General features: G+C 40.9%; 1 protein-coding gene across 2 annotated transcripts in view; it reads left to right on the top strand.

The window, feature by feature from the left end:
• Positions 1–18,333, top strand: part of LOC111320663 (cilia- and flagella-associated protein 46) — a 48,283-nt gene that overhangs the window by 19,875 nt on the left and 10,075 nt on the right. The window contains exons 28-51 of one of the 2 annotated variants that reach the window (XM_022923319.2): positions 1,541–1,636; positions 1,715–1,772; positions 2,644–2,897; positions 3,279–3,380; positions 3,768–3,854; positions 3,967–4,032; positions 5,113–5,261; positions 6,440–6,538; positions 7,063–7,306; positions 7,419–7,472; positions 7,967–8,074; positions 8,551–8,673; positions 9,514–9,620; positions 10,324–10,414; positions 10,798–10,941; positions 11,255–11,335; positions 12,066–12,212; positions 13,190–13,260; positions 13,519–13,597; positions 14,179–14,262; positions 14,952–15,116; positions 15,302–15,391; positions 17,011–17,100; positions 17,793–17,969. In XM_022923319.2, coding sequence (XP_022779054.1) covers positions 1,541–1,636; positions 1,715–1,772; positions 2,644–2,897; positions 3,279–3,380; positions 3,768–3,854; positions 3,967–4,032; positions 5,113–5,261; positions 6,440–6,538; positions 7,063–7,306; positions 7,419–7,472; positions 7,967–8,074; positions 8,551–8,673; positions 9,514–9,620; positions 10,324–10,414; positions 10,798–10,941; positions 11,255–11,335; positions 12,066–12,212; positions 13,190–13,260; positions 13,519–13,597; positions 14,179–14,262; positions 14,952–15,116; positions 15,302–15,391; positions 17,011–17,100; positions 17,793–17,969 — 2,766 coding nt within the window. Of the gene's footprint in view, positions 1–1,540; positions 1,773–2,643; positions 2,898–3,278; positions 3,381–3,767; positions 3,855–3,966; positions 4,033–5,112; positions 5,262–6,439; positions 6,539–7,062; positions 7,307–7,418; positions 7,473–7,966; positions 8,075–8,550; positions 8,674–9,513; positions 9,621–10,323; positions 10,415–10,797; positions 10,942–11,254; positions 11,336–12,065; positions 12,213–13,189; positions 13,261–13,518; positions 13,598–14,178; positions 14,263–14,951; positions 15,117–15,301; positions 15,392–17,010; positions 17,101–17,792; positions 17,970–18,333 lie in introns of both variants that reach the window. The other variant, XM_022923318.2, reaches the window with a different exon arrangement.

The raw sequence follows: 18,333 nt of genomic DNA, 5'->3' as shown, positions 1-18,333 counted from the left end.
ACTAAACAAAGTGCCCCAGTAGCTAGCGCCACAATTGAACACAAAACAGAGTGCACTAGTCTCTAATGTAACAATCAAATACAAAACAGAGTGTACGAGTCAGTAACGTAAAAGTCGAACCAGAAACAGAGTGTGCGACTCACTAACGTAACATACCCAAAACGAAGTGAGTGTCTCACAAACGTAACAATCAAACACAAAACAGAGTGCGCGAGTAACCTACTTAACAATCAAACACAAAACAGAGTGCGCGAGTCACTTAACTAACAATCAAACTCAAAACAGAGTGCGCGAGTAACTTACCTAATAATCAAACACAAAACAGAGTGTGCGAGTCACTAACTAACAATCAAACTCAAAACAGAGTGTGCAAGTCACTAACGCAACAACCAAACACAAAACAGAGTGCGCAAGTCACTAACGCAACAACCAAACACAAAACAGAGTGCGCAAGTCACTAACGCAACAACCAAACACAAAACAGAGTGCGCAAGTCACTAACGCAACAACCAAACACAAAACAGAGTGTGCAAGTCACTAACGCAACAACCAAACACAAAACAGAGTGCGCAAGTCACTAACGCAACAACCAAACACAAAACAGAGTGCGCGAGTCAGTAACGTAACAATCAAACACAAAACAGAGTGCGCGAGTCACTAGCGTAACTAAACACAAAACAGAGTGCGCAAGTCACTAACGCAACAACCAAACACAAAACAGAGTGCGCAAGTCACTAACGCAACAACCAAACACAAAACAGAGTGCGCGAGTCAGTAACGTAACAATCAAACACAAAAACAGAGTGCGCGAGTCACTAGCGTAACAACTAAACACAAAACAGAGTGTGCGAGTCACGTAACAATCAAACTCAAAAAAGAGTGCGCGAGTCACTTATGTAACAATCAAACACAAAATAGGTTGCGCGAGTCACTAACGTAACAATCAAACTCAAAATAGAGTGCGCGAGTCGCTTATTTGACAATCAAACACAAAACAGAGTGCGCGAGTCACTAACGTAACAATCAAACACAAAACAGGGTGCGCGTGTTACTTTTGTAGCAATCAAACACAAACAGAGGGCGCGAGTCACTAACGTAACAATCAAACTCAAGACAGAGTGCGCGAGTCACTAACGTAACAATCAAACTCAAAACAGAGTGCGCGAGTCACTTATGTAACAATCAAACACAAAACAGAGTGCGCGAGTCACTTATGTAATAATCAAACACAAAACAGAGTGCGTGAATCACTAGCGTAACAGGGTAGCATGAAACAGAGTGTGCGAGTCGCTAATGTAACAAAATTTAAAACAAAGTGAGCGAGACGTGTACGAGTCAATAACACAGCAATTGGGAGTCATTGTGCGCGTAACATCGAATTTTTTAGAGAACCTGACAAACACTGAATGTGGTTCTCCTCGTCTCGCCTAATTTAAGTCCAAGATACTTACTTAACTTGGCTTAAATTCACCTCTGTGAGGATAGAACTATACCATAGCCAGTGCACTACTATCCGGTATATGTTTTCTTATTTTTACAGAATCCAGAGAGTGACTGGCAGAAGGTAGAATACTTAATGGAGTTTGGAGAATGGCTATTTGTCAATGAGTATCCGGTAGAGGATGCTTTGGATCAGGTAGGTGAACTGTTCTTTCCCTTTCCCTGTTCATTTTTGCCAACGTTTCTTTCGTATTTTTCTCGTTTTCTTTTTCAGTTCCTTTGGGCGTCTGATATTCTGCTGAACAAAACCTCAAATATAGAAAGCAAGCAAGGTAAAGAGAGCTATGCGCTGTATTCTTACCATTGCAGTATGCGCTGTATTCTTACATGTACCAATTCAATATGTCTTATTAGAGCGTTCTTTGTTTGTGTGTCAGAAAACCAAACCCAAAGTAATCAAAAACAGCCAATCACAATAAATAGGTATCCAATGAGAACTGAAATAGGATAAGCGCGGGAAAATATGAGTGACTAAACAGCGATTAGTTGTACTTTTCCTTCTGATTGGTGAGGAAGGTTGTACGTTTATTTCCAGAATAATCACCAAGCTTCATGGCATTAAACCGCTGCTATCTCGGATTTCCCTCGATCCTTAATTTGAAAATTTCTCTTTGCTGAGCTTTGTTTCGTTGCATATGTTGTGGTTCAAATGTTTTAATTTGATCTCGTATCTTTCACCAGACAAAGAAAGACAAGTGAATTTGTTTGAGACTTTTTAAAACACAGACAAATATGAACTACAATACATGGTTAATTCGTCAGCGCTGAAAGGAATAGAGCGATAAAAGCTTTTCTTTGAATAGAAAGCACAGAGACCGGAAAGACACAAGAGTGTTTAATTTACTTTGTAACATGATGAGAGTAGAATACGTTTGAACATGCACCCAAGAGGAAAAATGACTGACCAGGTTTTGCATCTGATTAGTCGAAGGGTTGGCGCGAGTTTTCTGGATCAATCACAACCCCTGCGAGGTAAAACCAGAGCGATGACATTAAATAAGAAAGGGCTTTATTCGTAAGAGACAGTAGGCCTAGAGTCTTAAAATATCTTGAGAGAGAACACTTGCATAGGTCCTGCAGTGCAGGGGAATGTAGGTCTGATCGTTTTCTTCTTCTCATTTTCTTGGCTGTCTAATATTTCAGATGATCACAATGATGTTAGGAGTGAAAGCGGAAGCGAGGTAGATGCGTCTAAATTTGTACCAGGGGAACACCGCACGGTGATAGGTGTGCGCCCATCAGACGTGACCGTGAAGGTACAAGACATCACCGATATCAGACAGCTGGAGACGTTGATGCGTGTTCATGTTATGCTGGCCCAGGTCGCAGGACACTCGTCACCACACTCGAGGGACTATGTACTGCTAGCTTACGCCTTCCTCTACAGGATATGGCAGGTAAAACAAAATTAGCTTTTAAAAATAATATAATGTATTGGTGGAGAACAGGAGAACAAAAGTCTCGTCAATAGCAAACGCGGGTCACCATGGCAACAAAGCCACAGCCCATCTCGGTTTCTTGCAATTTCAACATAACTCTGAACGACGACGACGACGGTCTCCAACAGGAATGTGATTATACAGGATTTATGTGGGTGTTTAAACAAGGTTTGGTGAAGACGGGCTTAAGAACAGCCCTGTTCACTGACGAGAGTGTCCTTAATAGAGCCACTACTGTACTACTAAGACTGCTGGATTAGTTTGGTGTTAAGTCAGCTTCCTATGCCTCGTGACTTGGCCTTGTAGAATACGATGGTGAAAATCGTCTCTCGTGTGTAGGTCTCAATCTCTTCAGCTGAGCGAATACAAAAGGAAGGAGGAAAACCAGGGGAGATAGCTCCCTCTAAAAAGGGAAAAGAAAAAAGCAAGGAAGTTAAAGAGGTTAGTACATCACTGAACTCCGTTCAGTATTCACATAAATCATGTTACAGTGATTGGCTAGACCCCAGAGATAGACGTTTGGACAACCTGAGCGGTAATCATCTTGAGGTCTAGTGAGGAGTTGTTAGTTGTTCGAGCGTTAAATCTGGTTCGTGAAAACAGATTGATCAGCTTCGCCGTCGTGTCATTGGCTATAACCAGTTTCTCGGAGTCAGCTGTTGAAAGTCGTTCGTGCTGCGGGTGAATTTGATGATGCTCTCACATGATGTAAAAAAATGTTAATGGCTGATTGCAACAATTATGTTATGTAAGTACCGTAAGCCATGAGTATTTGGGGAAAGAGCCAAACTTTATTTAAAAAAAAATTACTTTTTGTTTCACTTTTAGTCTCAAACAAAAGTGGATAAATCGACAGTGAAGACGTTATTTCCGAGCACAATGGAAGGTTGGGCTACTTTTGAACTATCCGAAAAGGTAAATGGCTTTTGTTTGCTTTTGAAATGCTCAATTGGTTCCGCTAGATGAGTGGATCCTTCAGCTCCTTGATCACCTTGTTTTATTGCTGTATTCCCTCTCTGACTCGTAGCTTCAAGAATATTTCAAGTGTGACATCACTGGGACAATGATTAACAAAGCAACCTTCTTGAAGCCGGTAAGCGCTAGAAACAAAGTCAGATATCAGTTTCGTTCTCAATCAATCAATCAATCAATCATCCAATAATCTTTATTTGTACACGATAAGTATTTAAAACGACACTTCGCTTGTGGGGTCGTGTCTAAATAATTAAGTAAGATAACTAATGAATTAGAGAATAAATAGGATATACCCAGCTAAAATCATATCACTACTTACTACTTACAAGTCTAAAACGATAAAAGCTTAAAATTCCGATAAAAAACAAAGTGGTACTCTAATATCGTCTAATTATTAACACTAATTATACTTAAAATCTTCCTCCCTTCTGGTTAATGTTTGAGGGGAGATACAGTCGAAATCAAGGTGTAGCAAAGCCTTAGGTCGTCTTGCCATAATCGCCTATTTCTTAACATTGTCTATATCGTCATTGTAGTGTAGATGCAACAATAAATGCTATCCTAGAAATGCAAAAAAAGAGATGATTTTAGTCCGTTTGGATGGAAATTGATGGACTGGTTTTGAAATTTTTGTCTCAAACTCCATTTTGTACCGTTTTCAAGATCGTTTTCGCCGAAGAGTAAAATTTGTTTTTCGAGGTTTAGCTGACTGTCTCCACTGATTGGTCTCCTTCCTCTTTTCATTTCCAGTAAGTTTTTCTTGAGAAATATCCACGATGAGTTTTCCTCATTGAAGTTAAAGCGAAAATATGTGCGATGGATTGAAGAATCCACGATTGACAGTAGTATCAGCCATTTCTCTGTGCAATTCTAGTGGACGTCACTTTGGAGTGTTTGCTGCTGTTATTTTTTAGATTTATTAGTATTATTATTTATTTTAACACAATGAACATGGTACGCATCGTCTGATTGGTCAATTCAGTTTCCAAGTGAATGCTTATCAGGTTATAGAGCCCGTATGTAACTAGTTACGCCATAAAAGCACAAGAACGCATTTTTCCGGGCTCTATAGCCATTTGGGATGGCTTCTCTTGTGTTCTTCCAACATCCCGTGCGGGTTTTTCAGGTTATAGAGCCCGGAAAAATGCGTTTTATTACTTGAATAGATATTTCATGGCGGTGTTATTGTTCTTTCCAGATGCTGAGTCTGTACCATATGCAAGCGTTGTTCCGTGATCTGCGTGACCTGGGTTATCACCAGTTGGCGCTGCCTGTTGTCGCCATGCAACAGCTGATAGCGGACCTGGTGTTTGACAACAGTCAGTTGAAGAAACTTGTTCATCTGAGGTGAAGAGTCTCCTTAAGTATCTGTATTTTCATTTTTCTTTATTCCTGTTGTTACTCTGCACATTAATTTGTTTTTCACAGTCTTTCTCCTCCTCCTTAGCTTTGAGTCTCAGTTCCTGTTCGGCTAACTAACTCTGGTTGTTTTCGGTGCTCCACGCCTTGTGAAATACGTATGAGGGTCTTTCTGATCAATCTGTCGCATGTTCTTTTTTTTTTTTCATAACTTCTTTATCCTTTTCCGCTTTTTCCTTTCGTTTTGAATTAGCATATTGAAATTCTGAAAGAAAACGGTCAGAAACTTATACGAGTGTGATGCAGCAAAAGGAAAGGGCTTTTGCATGGTTGACAGATTGCTTTGCTCGTGCGAGGCTAGTCCTCAATAGAACTCTTGTTTAGATAACTGATTAAATTCTGACGCTCCGATGAAGGGCTAACGCTCGAAACGTCAGCCTTTGTAATCGTTACGGTGGCCAATTTACCATTTCAACTTTGTTGATATATCCAAATTATTTCGTTACCCCCACCGACGCAGCCCCAAACAGTTTCTTTAGAAACTATCAGCCTTTATTCCTGATTAAATTCTGGACGGCTTGAAAGGACTTCGCTATCGGAATTAGGTGAAGAATTTGTCACTCGAACGTTAGCAGCTTGTAGAAATAAACTGTTCAGTTTCAACCAATCCTCTTCATCTCTTTAGCGACAATAGGCAACAATTGCTCAGTTTGCTGTGATTTTATTGCTTGTTTCACTGAGATAATGTACTCAGGGGTTTACCATTCAAAATGACAAAACTTTTGAAAAAGATTGAAAATACAAGAGTCAAAGTCTCCAGGCCCCGGTTGTTGGAAGGGTGGATAACGCTATGCTCTGGATAAAACTCTGTCCAGTGGATAACGCTATGCCCTGGATAAAACTCTGTCCAGTGGATAACGCTGTGCGTTTTGCTATCACGCATCCGCCGGATAGCGACTTATCCGTTGGATAGCGTTATCTACCCTTTATACAACTGGGCCCTGATCGTTATCACGCCCACTACTTCCGCTTAGAGTTACATGAAGGATTAGTTTACCGTTTACCTTTTGTTGAAGCCACTTGGTTCACGTTTTGTTGTTAGTATTGTTGTCTCAGGGTTACGTAGCCGTCTAGTGAACTAATTGTTTTGTGTATTTCTGTTCTAGAGCCTTGGAGTTGTGTCAGGAGCTGAACTTGCCCTCGGGTGTGGCCTATCACGAGAGGTGCGCTGGCCACATGTTATTGACAGAGCAAGAGCAAGCTAAGTGAGTCAATCGATTGAGACATAGCACTTTGGTTACTTCCTTTGACTTTCCTTCTCTTAGATAGGGGTCTGGTGAACAACTAAATACTTCTATGTTTAGTACGAAGTCAAATGATAACAATGTGGTCAATTACGAGGAAGGAGGATTTGTTTAATTAACGATCAATCCATGGATCAATTAATCTTTATTTCTAAATATGTCTTATGAACATTTCATATTAAAATGCGATTAACTTTAAAAGTCGTCCACCTTGGGCTGCTTTCTGATCTCTCTAATCACTTGTTTCTCAAAATGTGAAGTGTAAGTGTCCTTACTATTCACGCAAATGTTTTTCAAGGAAATCGCACGGCAGCCGACAAATGTTCGTTAAGTCTCAAAAAATGAAACTTAAAGGCCACCACCTTAAAGGCTGTATCGTAAAATGCTGACTTCTGATTCAGTTATGCTCGGAGGCAGGCTTCTTTCAAAGTCATTCACATCACTTTTATTGTTAGTATCGTCATTTTTTTTTTGGTTTTCACCAGATCACGAGAGGAAATCGAGATGTGGAAAGAAAAACAGCGCCAGGTGAAAGCCGAAGAAGAAAAATCCAAAAACAACAAAAGTGTGGTGTCTGACGCCAGGATATTAAATCTGGCAGTCAGACCTCAAGCACCCGGCGCAGCAGATATTGTTGAGGAGGATTCATGGAACAAACATAAATGGGTGATAAGTGACGTGTGCTATCGGGAATTATGGACTGAGCAGGCTGAAATACTTATCCGGCAGGTACAGCTGACTAAATGGTTACTTCCTAAATTGTGGTCATAAGTGTCCAATTAGCATACACGTGCAGGTCTTTCTTCACGTTTAAATGTTTCTGATCATCCTTTCCACTTAGGGCCAGTTTCTGCCGGCTCGACAGCTATTAAGCGAGGCAAATCTATCAGCAAGGGTGAGTCCGTTCGGACATCTTCATGAATGTCAGTCACATTTCTATGGCCTAGACTAAGAAAAAAAAAGTTTTCTAAACAGTTTAAAGGAATTGTCAAATATGGATCCGAAAATACTCCTCTTCTATTCTTTTAATGTAAGACGCGTTTCTGATAAAAGGCCAGACTATAAAAGGCCAGACTATAAAAGGCCAGACTATAAAAGGCCAGACTATAAAAGGCCAGACTATTACATTGTAGAGAACGAGACTTTGTGCGTGATGCTCAACGAGTTTGCTTACGAGTTATGAAAGGTATCTGATGGCTCTCGAAAACGTTTCAAAATCTTGGTTTTATTCGGATTACCAGTTGTTCTTCCTTATCAATTACAATCTGAGTTAAAATTCTGAATTAAGAGGGTGCTTTTGTATGATTTGATTAAAGTAGGATTATTACGCATTACGGAAGTTCATTGTTTTGATAAACTTGTTTCTTTTCTTTCTTTTTTGATGCTCAGGCGTTTGACGACAAGCGAACTCTTGCCAACATTCTGGTGCACTTATCGGTCATGGCTTTAGCAGAGTCAAACTGGGGACAAGCTACTTCACTGTTACTTGAAGCACAGGTTATTATCGTTCTAATTTGTTTATAACACCACCGGATTCCACTTTTGGGCGAAATAGGTCTCTTGAACTAAGCTGCGTTTATCACAGCTTTAATTTAAGGCAATCAGCTCAAGATTCCTAAAAATGTAATGAAAAGGTTTCTCTTCTGTGTAAGATCTGAAGTGGGATAAACACGGGCAGCTGTGATGGCGGCGGGTTGCTTCGCTCCCAACTTTAGTCCTCATAGACTAATTGTTAGGGAAACCAACTAACGTTTGGTTGGTATGGGTCAAGTACCGTAGAAGCCTACAATCTCCTTTTAGACTGTCTGAGGTGGATCGAGCTATGAAGATCAGTTTGTCACTTTTATCAATATTACTTTGTCAATTATCGACATATGATTTAATGAAAACTTTAAGAGAAGCAATTCATTTAATCTGATTACCCGACTAGTTACAATGTTTCGATATGTTGTATGTGCCCATGTTCTTTCTAGAAACTTCATGGCGATCAAAGATTTTGGTTGACGACTACTTTGCTGTTGTGTGAAGCCTCGTTAGCTAAGGTCGACAAGAATTCCACCATGTTAAACACACCGTATCCTCCAGCCAAAGACAGGGTAATCACCTCTTCTTTCCTTCCTTTGCGTCAAGCTTTCTCCGGGAGAATGTTTGTCAAGACATGCTAACACAAAAAGATCGGGCGCAATGCCCACTAAAGGTTTAAGGGCTCTCTCGGTGAGGTGGCATCCTAAGGTCGAGCCGTAAGCAGGTTCATTGTGTTGTGTTACTGGGCAAGACACCCACCTCTCACACCACCTCTCTCGGTCAGGGCTATAAATGAGTATCAGCGAAGTGTCAGAGAAACCTAGGGTTGCCACAAGAAGCCGATAGGCGGCGGAAACCCGCACATCATTCAGCACTTCGTGAATTGTGATCGAAGACAGAAAATAAGTATTTTTGAACTGGTTCTAGCACTAATGTCTGGCTAAAAAATATACTTAAATATGTCCCAGAGTGCTTGAAATCACGTCTCAGAGAGTTTCAAATGTCAAAATTTTCCAGGGGAGTATGCCCCCCCCCCCCCCCCAGAAGGGTGTGTTGCTTTGTATAATCAAATTTTGGCGCTTACTCAATCAGATCAAACATCTATTACACTCTTTTTTGGGAGGGAGGGAGGGGGATTAAGTAACCTGCCATAGACTAACATTCCTTCAAGGAGTAGTAGCATTGCTCCCAGTAGCTTCTTGTTAAGAAACTGGAGTAAGCTCTTATAAAAATGCAGATTTCTCTCGTATACAGACGTAACCATGCGTTCTTGAGACCGTATAGATATATCCTTTGATCAGGTATTGATTAACAAAGTTGTAGTGTCAGCTGTGTGATTTATCCACTTTTGCAAAGTACCACTTTGTGAAGGTAACTTTGTAGATGCCAATGATAGTTTCTCATTTTTCCAGGCAGGCGATGTTTTATTACGTGCAAGAAATGTTTTCCGGGACCTGGCTGAAGACAACCCTAATAAAGCTAATTTGGCGGAATACATTGAGGCAGTCCTCGAAGCAAGGTATTTACCGCATCGTAATTTGGTTTTATAGCCTGAGTTGATAATGTAAATTGGCCACAGTAAAGAGTTTCAAAGCTGACGTGTCTCGCGGTAGCTCTTCGTCAGAGCGAATGCAGTGTCAGTGCCAGTAGTGTCAGGAAGTACTTACTACAGACTTTGGAATAAAAACCAAGGAGTTTTCAATTAAAAAAAAAAGGTGTGGTAAATTACGGAATATTTGACAAACATCGCAAGGAAGCAGGAACGCCGCTAAATTAATATACACAAATTGCTTGACACACGGAAAAGCCCACGCCGAAGTTGAAATTTTTCTGCAACTGAATTATTCGGTAGTTAGCGTAAAGATTTTAGCACTAATCCCAGAGTCTTGGCTGTCAATGGTGTTTTCTATTTTCATTCTCAGCATAATTAACCTTTTCACGATTATCTGGAGTATTGTCATCTCCTGGCAAATAACCCTTTCAGAGTTCTAAAAACCCAGGCATTCAGAATGAAGCTAACTGCTAAACCTTTCTGGTGAAATGACTTTCCTTTGCTTGTGAATAAAAATCGCTTTCATTACAAAGGCCTTGCACTCAGTCTCCGTTTAACAGAGAAGCCTGGGCCATCTCGGAAATAAATTTTCACACTGCTAATGCTGCGATGGTTCTGAATTAGTCCGTCCTGTGTTCTCTTTGATTTCTTATGAATGCCTTCATTTCAGGCTGGGTACTTTACTGTCTGATTACGCTGTCAATAATCCTCATTTGAGAAAGCAAGAGTATTCCCATAAGGACTTGATTATCGCCTGCAAGGTTGGTGATCCTAATGCTAATTTCCTGTCTACTTTGATTTGTATCAAGTAATGTAATTTCGTAAACATGTTGCTACCTTTGATATGTATTTTTCTAAATCTATTTGTCTGATTCGTTTTTTTTTTTTTTCTTAAAAAAATAAGAATAATTCGTTTTTAAATCAGCCAATTTAAAAATTGAGGCTTTCATTAAGCAAACAAGTAGTTTCTACCAAAATAGATTAGGAACTCAAGACTTACTTCAAATGAGAAGCATGAGACGATTGTAATGTTGTCCACAATTCTTTTTTTTTTTTAAGAGAGATTGGTTTCACTCCCAACTAAATAACATAAACGAAGGAGTGTGAAAAAAAGGACTTTTATATAGTCTCTCACTGTTCACAGCATCTGTCCCGTGCGGCGGAGAAACTAAGTTCACTGGGTCACAGACGAGAGGCTGTTAAGGTCATGATGAAACTTGTAGCCATCAAGAGAGCCTTTGCTGAGGATAGTATCACCCCTGAGGAAAGACAAGACAACCTTCTCGAGGTACCCACGCAAGTTCACTCGCGCGGGCAGTTTTCTGCAGTCAAACACGAATGAACGAAGTGGAGTGGCAGTGCGCACTCCTAAAGAGGGAGATTACGTTTTCTTGAACAGAACAACTTTGGCAAAGAGGAGGATACACGCATTTATCAAACACTGTAAAAAATATTATGATCACAGGCTGAAATGTTCTTGATTAGAACTACTTTGAAAGTATCAAATGCATGTATGAGCAGAAATACACGCGTTTAACGCATACACCAAGGTAAGGTACACATGATGGCTTGTCTGACTTGTCTATTCCAATTTTTTGTAGGCGTTCGATATCCTGAAAGCAGCTGTGAGTCTATCTAATGCTGTATTACATGATGTCCAGTCCATTTCCAGTCTGTCAGAGGTGGGTGTCGCTATTCCAATCACTCGATACTTGAGTTGTTCCAAGTCACGCTTGCAATCAGCGTCAAAATTAGCTGACGCATCATGTTTGAAGAGTTCTATTAGTTGGTACATCATGTTTGAAGAGTTCTATTTATGTTGAAAATAACACTCCAGTTTCTACCACACTCTAAATAATTAGGAAGACCCCCCTTCCCCATTGTGGAGGCACGGTGGCCTCACGGTTGGTGCGCTCCACTCCGGATCGAGTGGTCCGGGTTCGAGCCCCAGCCGGGACATTGTGTTGTGTTCATTGTGTTGTGTTCTTACACTTTACTCTCACAGCGCCTCTCTTCACCCAGTTGTTTAAATGGGTACCGGCAAATCTAATGCTGGGAAGTAAACCTGCGATGGACTAGCATCCCATCCAGGGGGGAGTAGAAATACTCCTAGTCACCTCATTCTACAGAAACAGGAGTTAAGCACCGGCCTGATGGGCCACTGGCTCGTAAACAGACTTTACCTTTACCCTTCCCCATTGAATGTTGGCTGAAAATTCATGGAATCACGTTACAAAATTCTATGTTGGCTGCTGAAAAGTTCGCGATACAACATTGTTTTGGGGGACAAGGGAGCGAACAGGTTAACTTGACGGGGCAAAAGAGATAAAATTGAAATAGTAGGTGGTTGAAAAGATCAATGTGTCAACAAGTTTCTCCCCGATTGAAGGTCCAAATTTGCTTTATCTTCAGCTCCGTAACCTGAACTTGCCTGTTCAGCGAGAGGCAGTGGACGCAAAGCTTGTCATCTCAGAGCTAATGGTTGACATGTTGAAACTGTTTTCCAGTGAAGATCGAGGAAAACGAGAATTAGAGACACGGAAGGGGAATATCCAGAAGGTAAGGAGGATCGTTTTACAACACAATACAATACAATACAATACAACACAATACAATACAACACAATACAATACAAGCTAATTGTGTTATGCGCTTAGACTTTTCTGCATACTTTGGCTACTTGCTTTTCAAATTTTAGTTTGTCGTCTATCGTTACTCCAAGCATTTCTAAATCTTCCATACTGGGGATTTCTGTGTTTTCATATTAAAACTGAGGCGCGGTTTGCGTCTTTCCCATGACGATTGCTTGGTACTTTGCTGGGTTTCTTCTCGTACCATTTTCCTCATACCATATGTCTACACGAGCGGACTCTTTGTCGGCGTAAAATATTTGCGTGTCATCTGCAAATAGCCGACAAACTGCTGTGTTTGATGACATGGACGAGATCGTTTATGAATATCAAAAGACCTAGGACACTTCCTTGTGGAATTCCTGCTGAAATTCTTTGCCAATTTGAGAACTTTGTAAGGTAATTCTTGACGAGGTTGGAGGTGTTGTCGTCAGCCCCGTAAGCCCTGAACTTTTCTACTAATAAGTCATTTGGCAGTGTATCAAAGGCCTTAGATAGGTCTCTAGTAAATTAAACTGAGATTTATTGTTTATATTCTAAATGCCACCGGTTCATGTTCCCTTCTCGCTCAGAGCTAGAGTCTCTATTGCAAAATGGCCAGCAATGCAACGTTGATTTTGTTTGTCTACAATGAACTCGTCTTGATTTTCTAATTGATGGAAAAGTTGTTAACGGATTTCCAAAGAGAATTGTGATTGCGATCAACACGAAAGTATCAGTGTATGATTTCTTGATTAGCAGGTTTCAAGGGAACCAATCAGATTGCATTTTTACCAATGGTGGGCTGCGAGTGTTTGTTGCCAGAAGATGCTCTTTTTTAATTAAAGATATTTTGATTAAATTTCGTAGTAAATGTATTAATGGGAAAGAAAAAGGAACTAATTGACTTTGATACCTTTTTTGCAGATGATAGACGACTACGTTGGTGTGGAGCTTTCGCCAACTGAGAAACAGAGAAAGTGGCGAGAAGTAACTGGGTAATCTTTAAAGAGCCATCCCCTCTTTTTCTTTCATTAATCTCTTATCAAACTCCAAGGTGATGATATTCCTAATTGTTTTCGAAATTTTGCCGTTGTTTGAGTTTCTCATAAGACTGCGATGATCATTTGGTCACCTCACGTATTTTCGTCGGTGACTCGTTAGATTTCGATGAACGTTTGGGTTATCATCGTCTATGTTTTACTCAGTATTCCATGCACTCCTCATTCCTTACTCTTGTTGTATTTTATTCCAAGAACTCTCGCCGAGGACACTTTGATGCAGCTATCTATGGCGCATGGCCTTACGGGTAACGTGGCATATCTCAGGGCTAAGGTAGGGAATATGATACGAGATGACGACGACTTGTTTGAACTTGGCGCGACATGAAGCAATTGTCAATTGAAGATCGAAAGTAATCCTAGATGGACCTTCATCATGCGGAAGTCATTTTCTTTCCCCGGGTGCAGAAGATCTGTTTATGTCTGTGCAAATTCTCCCTCGAAAGGAGACCAGAGGGTCGCGCACAAAACTTTGTATCCTCTAAACTCGACGCAGCCGCTGCGCGGTCAAGGGTTAATTGTATTGGTTTTGCTTTAGTTCACTCTGTGATTGCGCTTGAAAACTCGCGTCACCTTGGCAACCACCGAGATGTAAAACAAAGATCAATCGTTAAATCCCGACGCGGCTGTTCATCTGCGTTATCCCACGCTCATGGCAATCTGCTTATTTACGTGGAATTGTCATAAAATCTTTGTCTATTCCTTTATTTCAAGGAAAGGTGACCTTCATGTTTACATTCCTAGCATGTTATCACCAAAACAATCATTTTTTTCATATCTTTGAAACGTAAGAATGAAGTTAATTTTTCTAGCTGATCGAAGATTTATTTATCACTTCCTCTTGTACCTTGGCAGGCACTTTACATCCTCGGCCGCTGCTTGGGTGTACTAGCGGCGCACACGGCTCCTGATTCAGATACCCAGTGGAAGGAATTAGAGGTGAGGCGAATAACACTTTCGCGCGTCTTAGTCTATATGTAACAATGCTAAATTCCTAATCCTTTTATTGAAGGTTTTTGTTTCGGACTTTTGCGCCAGAGGCGCAGTTGAATTTCAACTGAATTACGAAGTACCTCAGGTTAGTTTTCAACACCATAGAGCGATATTCTTGAATTTTGTTCAAATTATTTTCAATTGAAGGCATAATTCGTTTGTTTTGAGAACTAATTACAGTCAGAGTGCAAACTGAGGGCTGAAGTGTTAAAAGAGGAACAGCAAGGTTCTTTTGTTGCAAAAACGTTCTGCAGCTGTTCAGCAAACTGTTCAGCGTTCAAAACCAGCTTTAAATTAGCCAAACGTTTTACCTAAATGTCGACTTCAGCGAATAATGTTACGAAGGCCTAGTGCAAACAGTGGACAACCAATCATTTATCTCACACAACCTCCTTCTAAAGAAATCTCCAAGTGCATTGCTTGTCGTTTAATGTGTTTCAGTAACCGGCCCAAGTTGTTTTTCTATCAAAAACCTGGGGAGGCCACTAAATACTCAGCCAGTGAGAGCCGTTTTGGTCCAGTTGTACCTTTTCTAGTGTTTGTTCCCCAATCATATCGCATGTCTGTTTTGTAATATGACAGAATTTAAATAAGAATACCTGCGAAAGCCTTAACGTTTTGTATTATATTGACAGGTACCGCACGATGAATCTGAAGTGGACAACGTAGCCAAGCCTCTAAACCCGGCCGTTGAAGAATCGGCACCGGGTGACCAGGACACTGGCGATATTGAAATCGAGGCTCCCCAGAATCTATCGAGGGAGTTTGTTAAACTCACCAATCAAGCGCTTCAGCTAAATGTAAGCACCTTCACTTGAGATCGTTAGCCATGTTATCTCTTTAGAACTAGACTACAGGCAGTCTTTCCTTTATGGCGGAGTCCGTCGCACAAGTTAGCGTTCCACACGGAACTCTTGGAGTGACGTCGATGTGCTGCGAAGGCACCTCGCTCATGGAGCATGTCTAAATTTTTCCTCTGTTTCAGGCTGAATTTTCAACTTCTAAGAGATATCTTAGCCAAGCAGTGGATTGTCTGTCACAGTGTGTACAGATAGGACTTAAACACGGCTTCAAAGTTAGTACATTTCACTTCATGTTCTTAGTTAGTCAGTCTAGTTGATGTGTCGAGGTAGGCTATACGATCTTCTTCGGAGCTAGTTGGATTTCTCGTGAGAGTCGGTTTTGTGGCAGTACTGGAAAAGCTCCTTTGCTAAATCCCGCCAACTAGTACTTGGCAAAAGGTGTTAAGCCAAACGAATCTGTTAATCCCTTGCAGTCGGAGCTCGTCTAAGTTTCTATAGCTTGAAATGAGCAAGAACATATTTTGCTACACTACCTGAATACAGTGTCAATCCACCGAAGGCTACCCGAAACATTTTGAAAGGATCTCTTGGCAGTTTTGCAGTACCAATTTATGCTCTTGGGTGTAAGGGCAGCATTGTGAGATTCCGAGTATTTTGTTCATGAGCTTGACACAAATAGCCCTCTAGGCTAACCCTTGTTACACGCACGCGTACCAAAACAGTGGATAGCTTTAAAGGACTGCTCTGATTGGCTCTGACTTGGCTAACTCCGTTTACATTTTGCCATTCACCTCCGAGCACCTCGCGCGGGATTTGCGCCCGAAAACATTGTAATCGTTGCAAGAATAAATGAGTTAAAATCATCTTTTTGTGCTATACTATCTCGTTGTGTTAGTATTAGAGACCTTAAGATCGAGGTTTGGCCATCTTGCCGCAAACGGCAAACTGCGGTCTGCCTTTAGCGGTTTCACGTTAGCCGTCTGCCCATATTTGGGACTTAGATTCGCGGGTGATGGCACTGATGAATTATGTGAAATTAGTACAAAAACAAGATGGCTGCTGCCCGAAGGTGAGACGTGGATTAATGCGTTTGTTGGATTTTATTGATTACTTAAGGAGAGTAGAACACTAAATCATTGATCCTCTATAAAATTAGGCAAGACTACAAAGATCTGTTGGACATTATGTAGCTGGATTATAGTTGTTCTGAAGGGTCGTCGTGGAGCGATGAAGATCTCGATTTCTTATTTCATGAAGCAGCTTTGTGTGCTTGGCCACCTGAACGGAGCCATCTGGGAAACAAAATAAATATTCATGCATTCACATATCATCACCAATTGGCTTTTGTTTAACCTCAAAGTAATCTGACTGGAAAAACAGTTTTAATACCAAATAGCCGGCCGCCATGTTTGTTTTCATTTCTTCGTTCACTTCTATTTTAACTGAGAAATCGTCTTCAAAATTACGTTTCTATGAAAAAGAATTCGATAATTAATAGGCGAAAGAGTTAAGAAAAAGTAGTATTTCCTCTCAAACGTACGATTGTGATGTTTTTGGGTGCAAAAAACCTTTCGGTAAATCCCTTACCTCTTGTGTGGTTCACCCGTAAACCTGAAACTGCAAACGTGACGACAAGACACTGGTCACGTGACGTTCGCGGTTCGCGGGAAATGCCTGAAAACCTCGATCTTAAGGTCCCTTTTACCATGACAACTATTCACCTCAGCGTTGGAGGCTAGTGGTGGATATTTACCTCGTCGCTTCGCTTCCGGTAGATGTCCACCACTAACCACCTCCATGTCGATGAACAGTTGTTCACTATATGCTCACATCTGTATACTAGATGTGTTGAGTTCTGTCTTCCCTTTTTTTTTTTTGTGGCCTTGGTCAGGATATTGTCGGTAACGCAGCCCGTGAACTGATGGATTCTATTGGCGCTCATGATCCACTCACCTCCTCGCAATATCTGGCGCTTTTTCAGGTATCTTTGACGGTTGAAAACTTGTTCCTTGTTAGTTTTTATTTCAGTCAAACTTTAACAGGTGTTTCTGTTGGATCCTTTTAGTATAATTTTTGGTCAGTGATGTTGTTGATGTTAGTCTAATGTCTAAGCTCCATTAAGGAGATTGAAGTCTTTGATTTTAATCATCCACGCCAGTAAAATTAAGTGTTTGTTGTTTTTGTTGTTGTAGAGGGCATTTCATCGCCAACAGATCATTTTATTACAGGGGATTGCTTAAGGTTTTGTGGTGGGGATCATGGACTTTAGCCTGAGACTTCCTCTGCTCTATGAAATGTTCTTCCTTCGCTATTTAAAGCCAAAATTTGAAGCTTCTCTTTTGCAGCGGGAAGTCTGGGTACGAGGCAGCCATGGCTGCATTCATGGGCTGGAAAAACACTCTATCAAATCAGTGTGCCGATTCCTGATTAAGCCAAAACTGTATCGTGAAGAAAGGGGCGGTTTCATAACTAATTCAAGAATAGCTTTATCCTGGTAAAAACATAGGATTTCTAGGAAACTATGCAGTACAGCACTCAGATAGGATCTTTCTTATTCCCCTCATTCCACTGTTGAAATAACTGTATAAGCAAGTACAAATATCCCTATGCAGTTGACTATTCACATTATAGACGTCTGATATCCAATTGCCTTTCCACTTTTGTTTTGCTTAGAGTTGCCATGCATCTGAGGTTCTGGAAGGTGTGTTAAGGCGAGTTCAGCAGGACCCTTCTGTCTCTCGTCAGGCAGCTTTACTACACCAGAGAAAACTACTCGCTAACGTGGCGTTCTTGAGTGATACGTCATCGAGTATTTTGGCCTCAAATTCTAACCATCTTGCCGACTGTGAGGTAAAGAAAATTAAGCTTAACTAAGAGTCGTTGATAGACTCCAAATTCAATGCGAAGGAAGTCTTATGGAGGTTTCGCCCGTTGCATTGCTCCTTACCAGTTCGCCACAATTACGACGAGTTCGCCCATGAAATATATAAATTCTCTCCCCTCCCTTTTCCAGTTCCCCCCCCCCCCCCTCCTCCAAATCTCAACTCGTTTCCTTACGGCAGAGCGTAATCCTTCATTCGAAGTTGGGAATAATGACGGTCCTAGTAAAGATCTCAGGATGTCGGATTCGCTAGAAAAGGAGCACTTTCTGCCTTAAGGAAACGAGTTGAAATTTTTTGAGGATATGTGGCAAAGGTTGGGTTAAACTTGTGAC

This window comes from Stylophora pistillata, chromosome 1, assembly GCF_964205215.1.
Source record: "Stylophora pistillata chromosome 1, jaStyPist1.2, whole genome shotgun sequence".
Classification (NCBI taxonomy): domain Eukaryota; kingdom Metazoa; phylum Cnidaria; class Anthozoa; order Scleractinia; family Pocilloporidae; genus Stylophora; species Stylophora pistillata.
The sequence above is the reverse complement of the archived record's forward strand: the minus strand, read 5'-3'. Positions and strand labels throughout refer to the sequence as shown.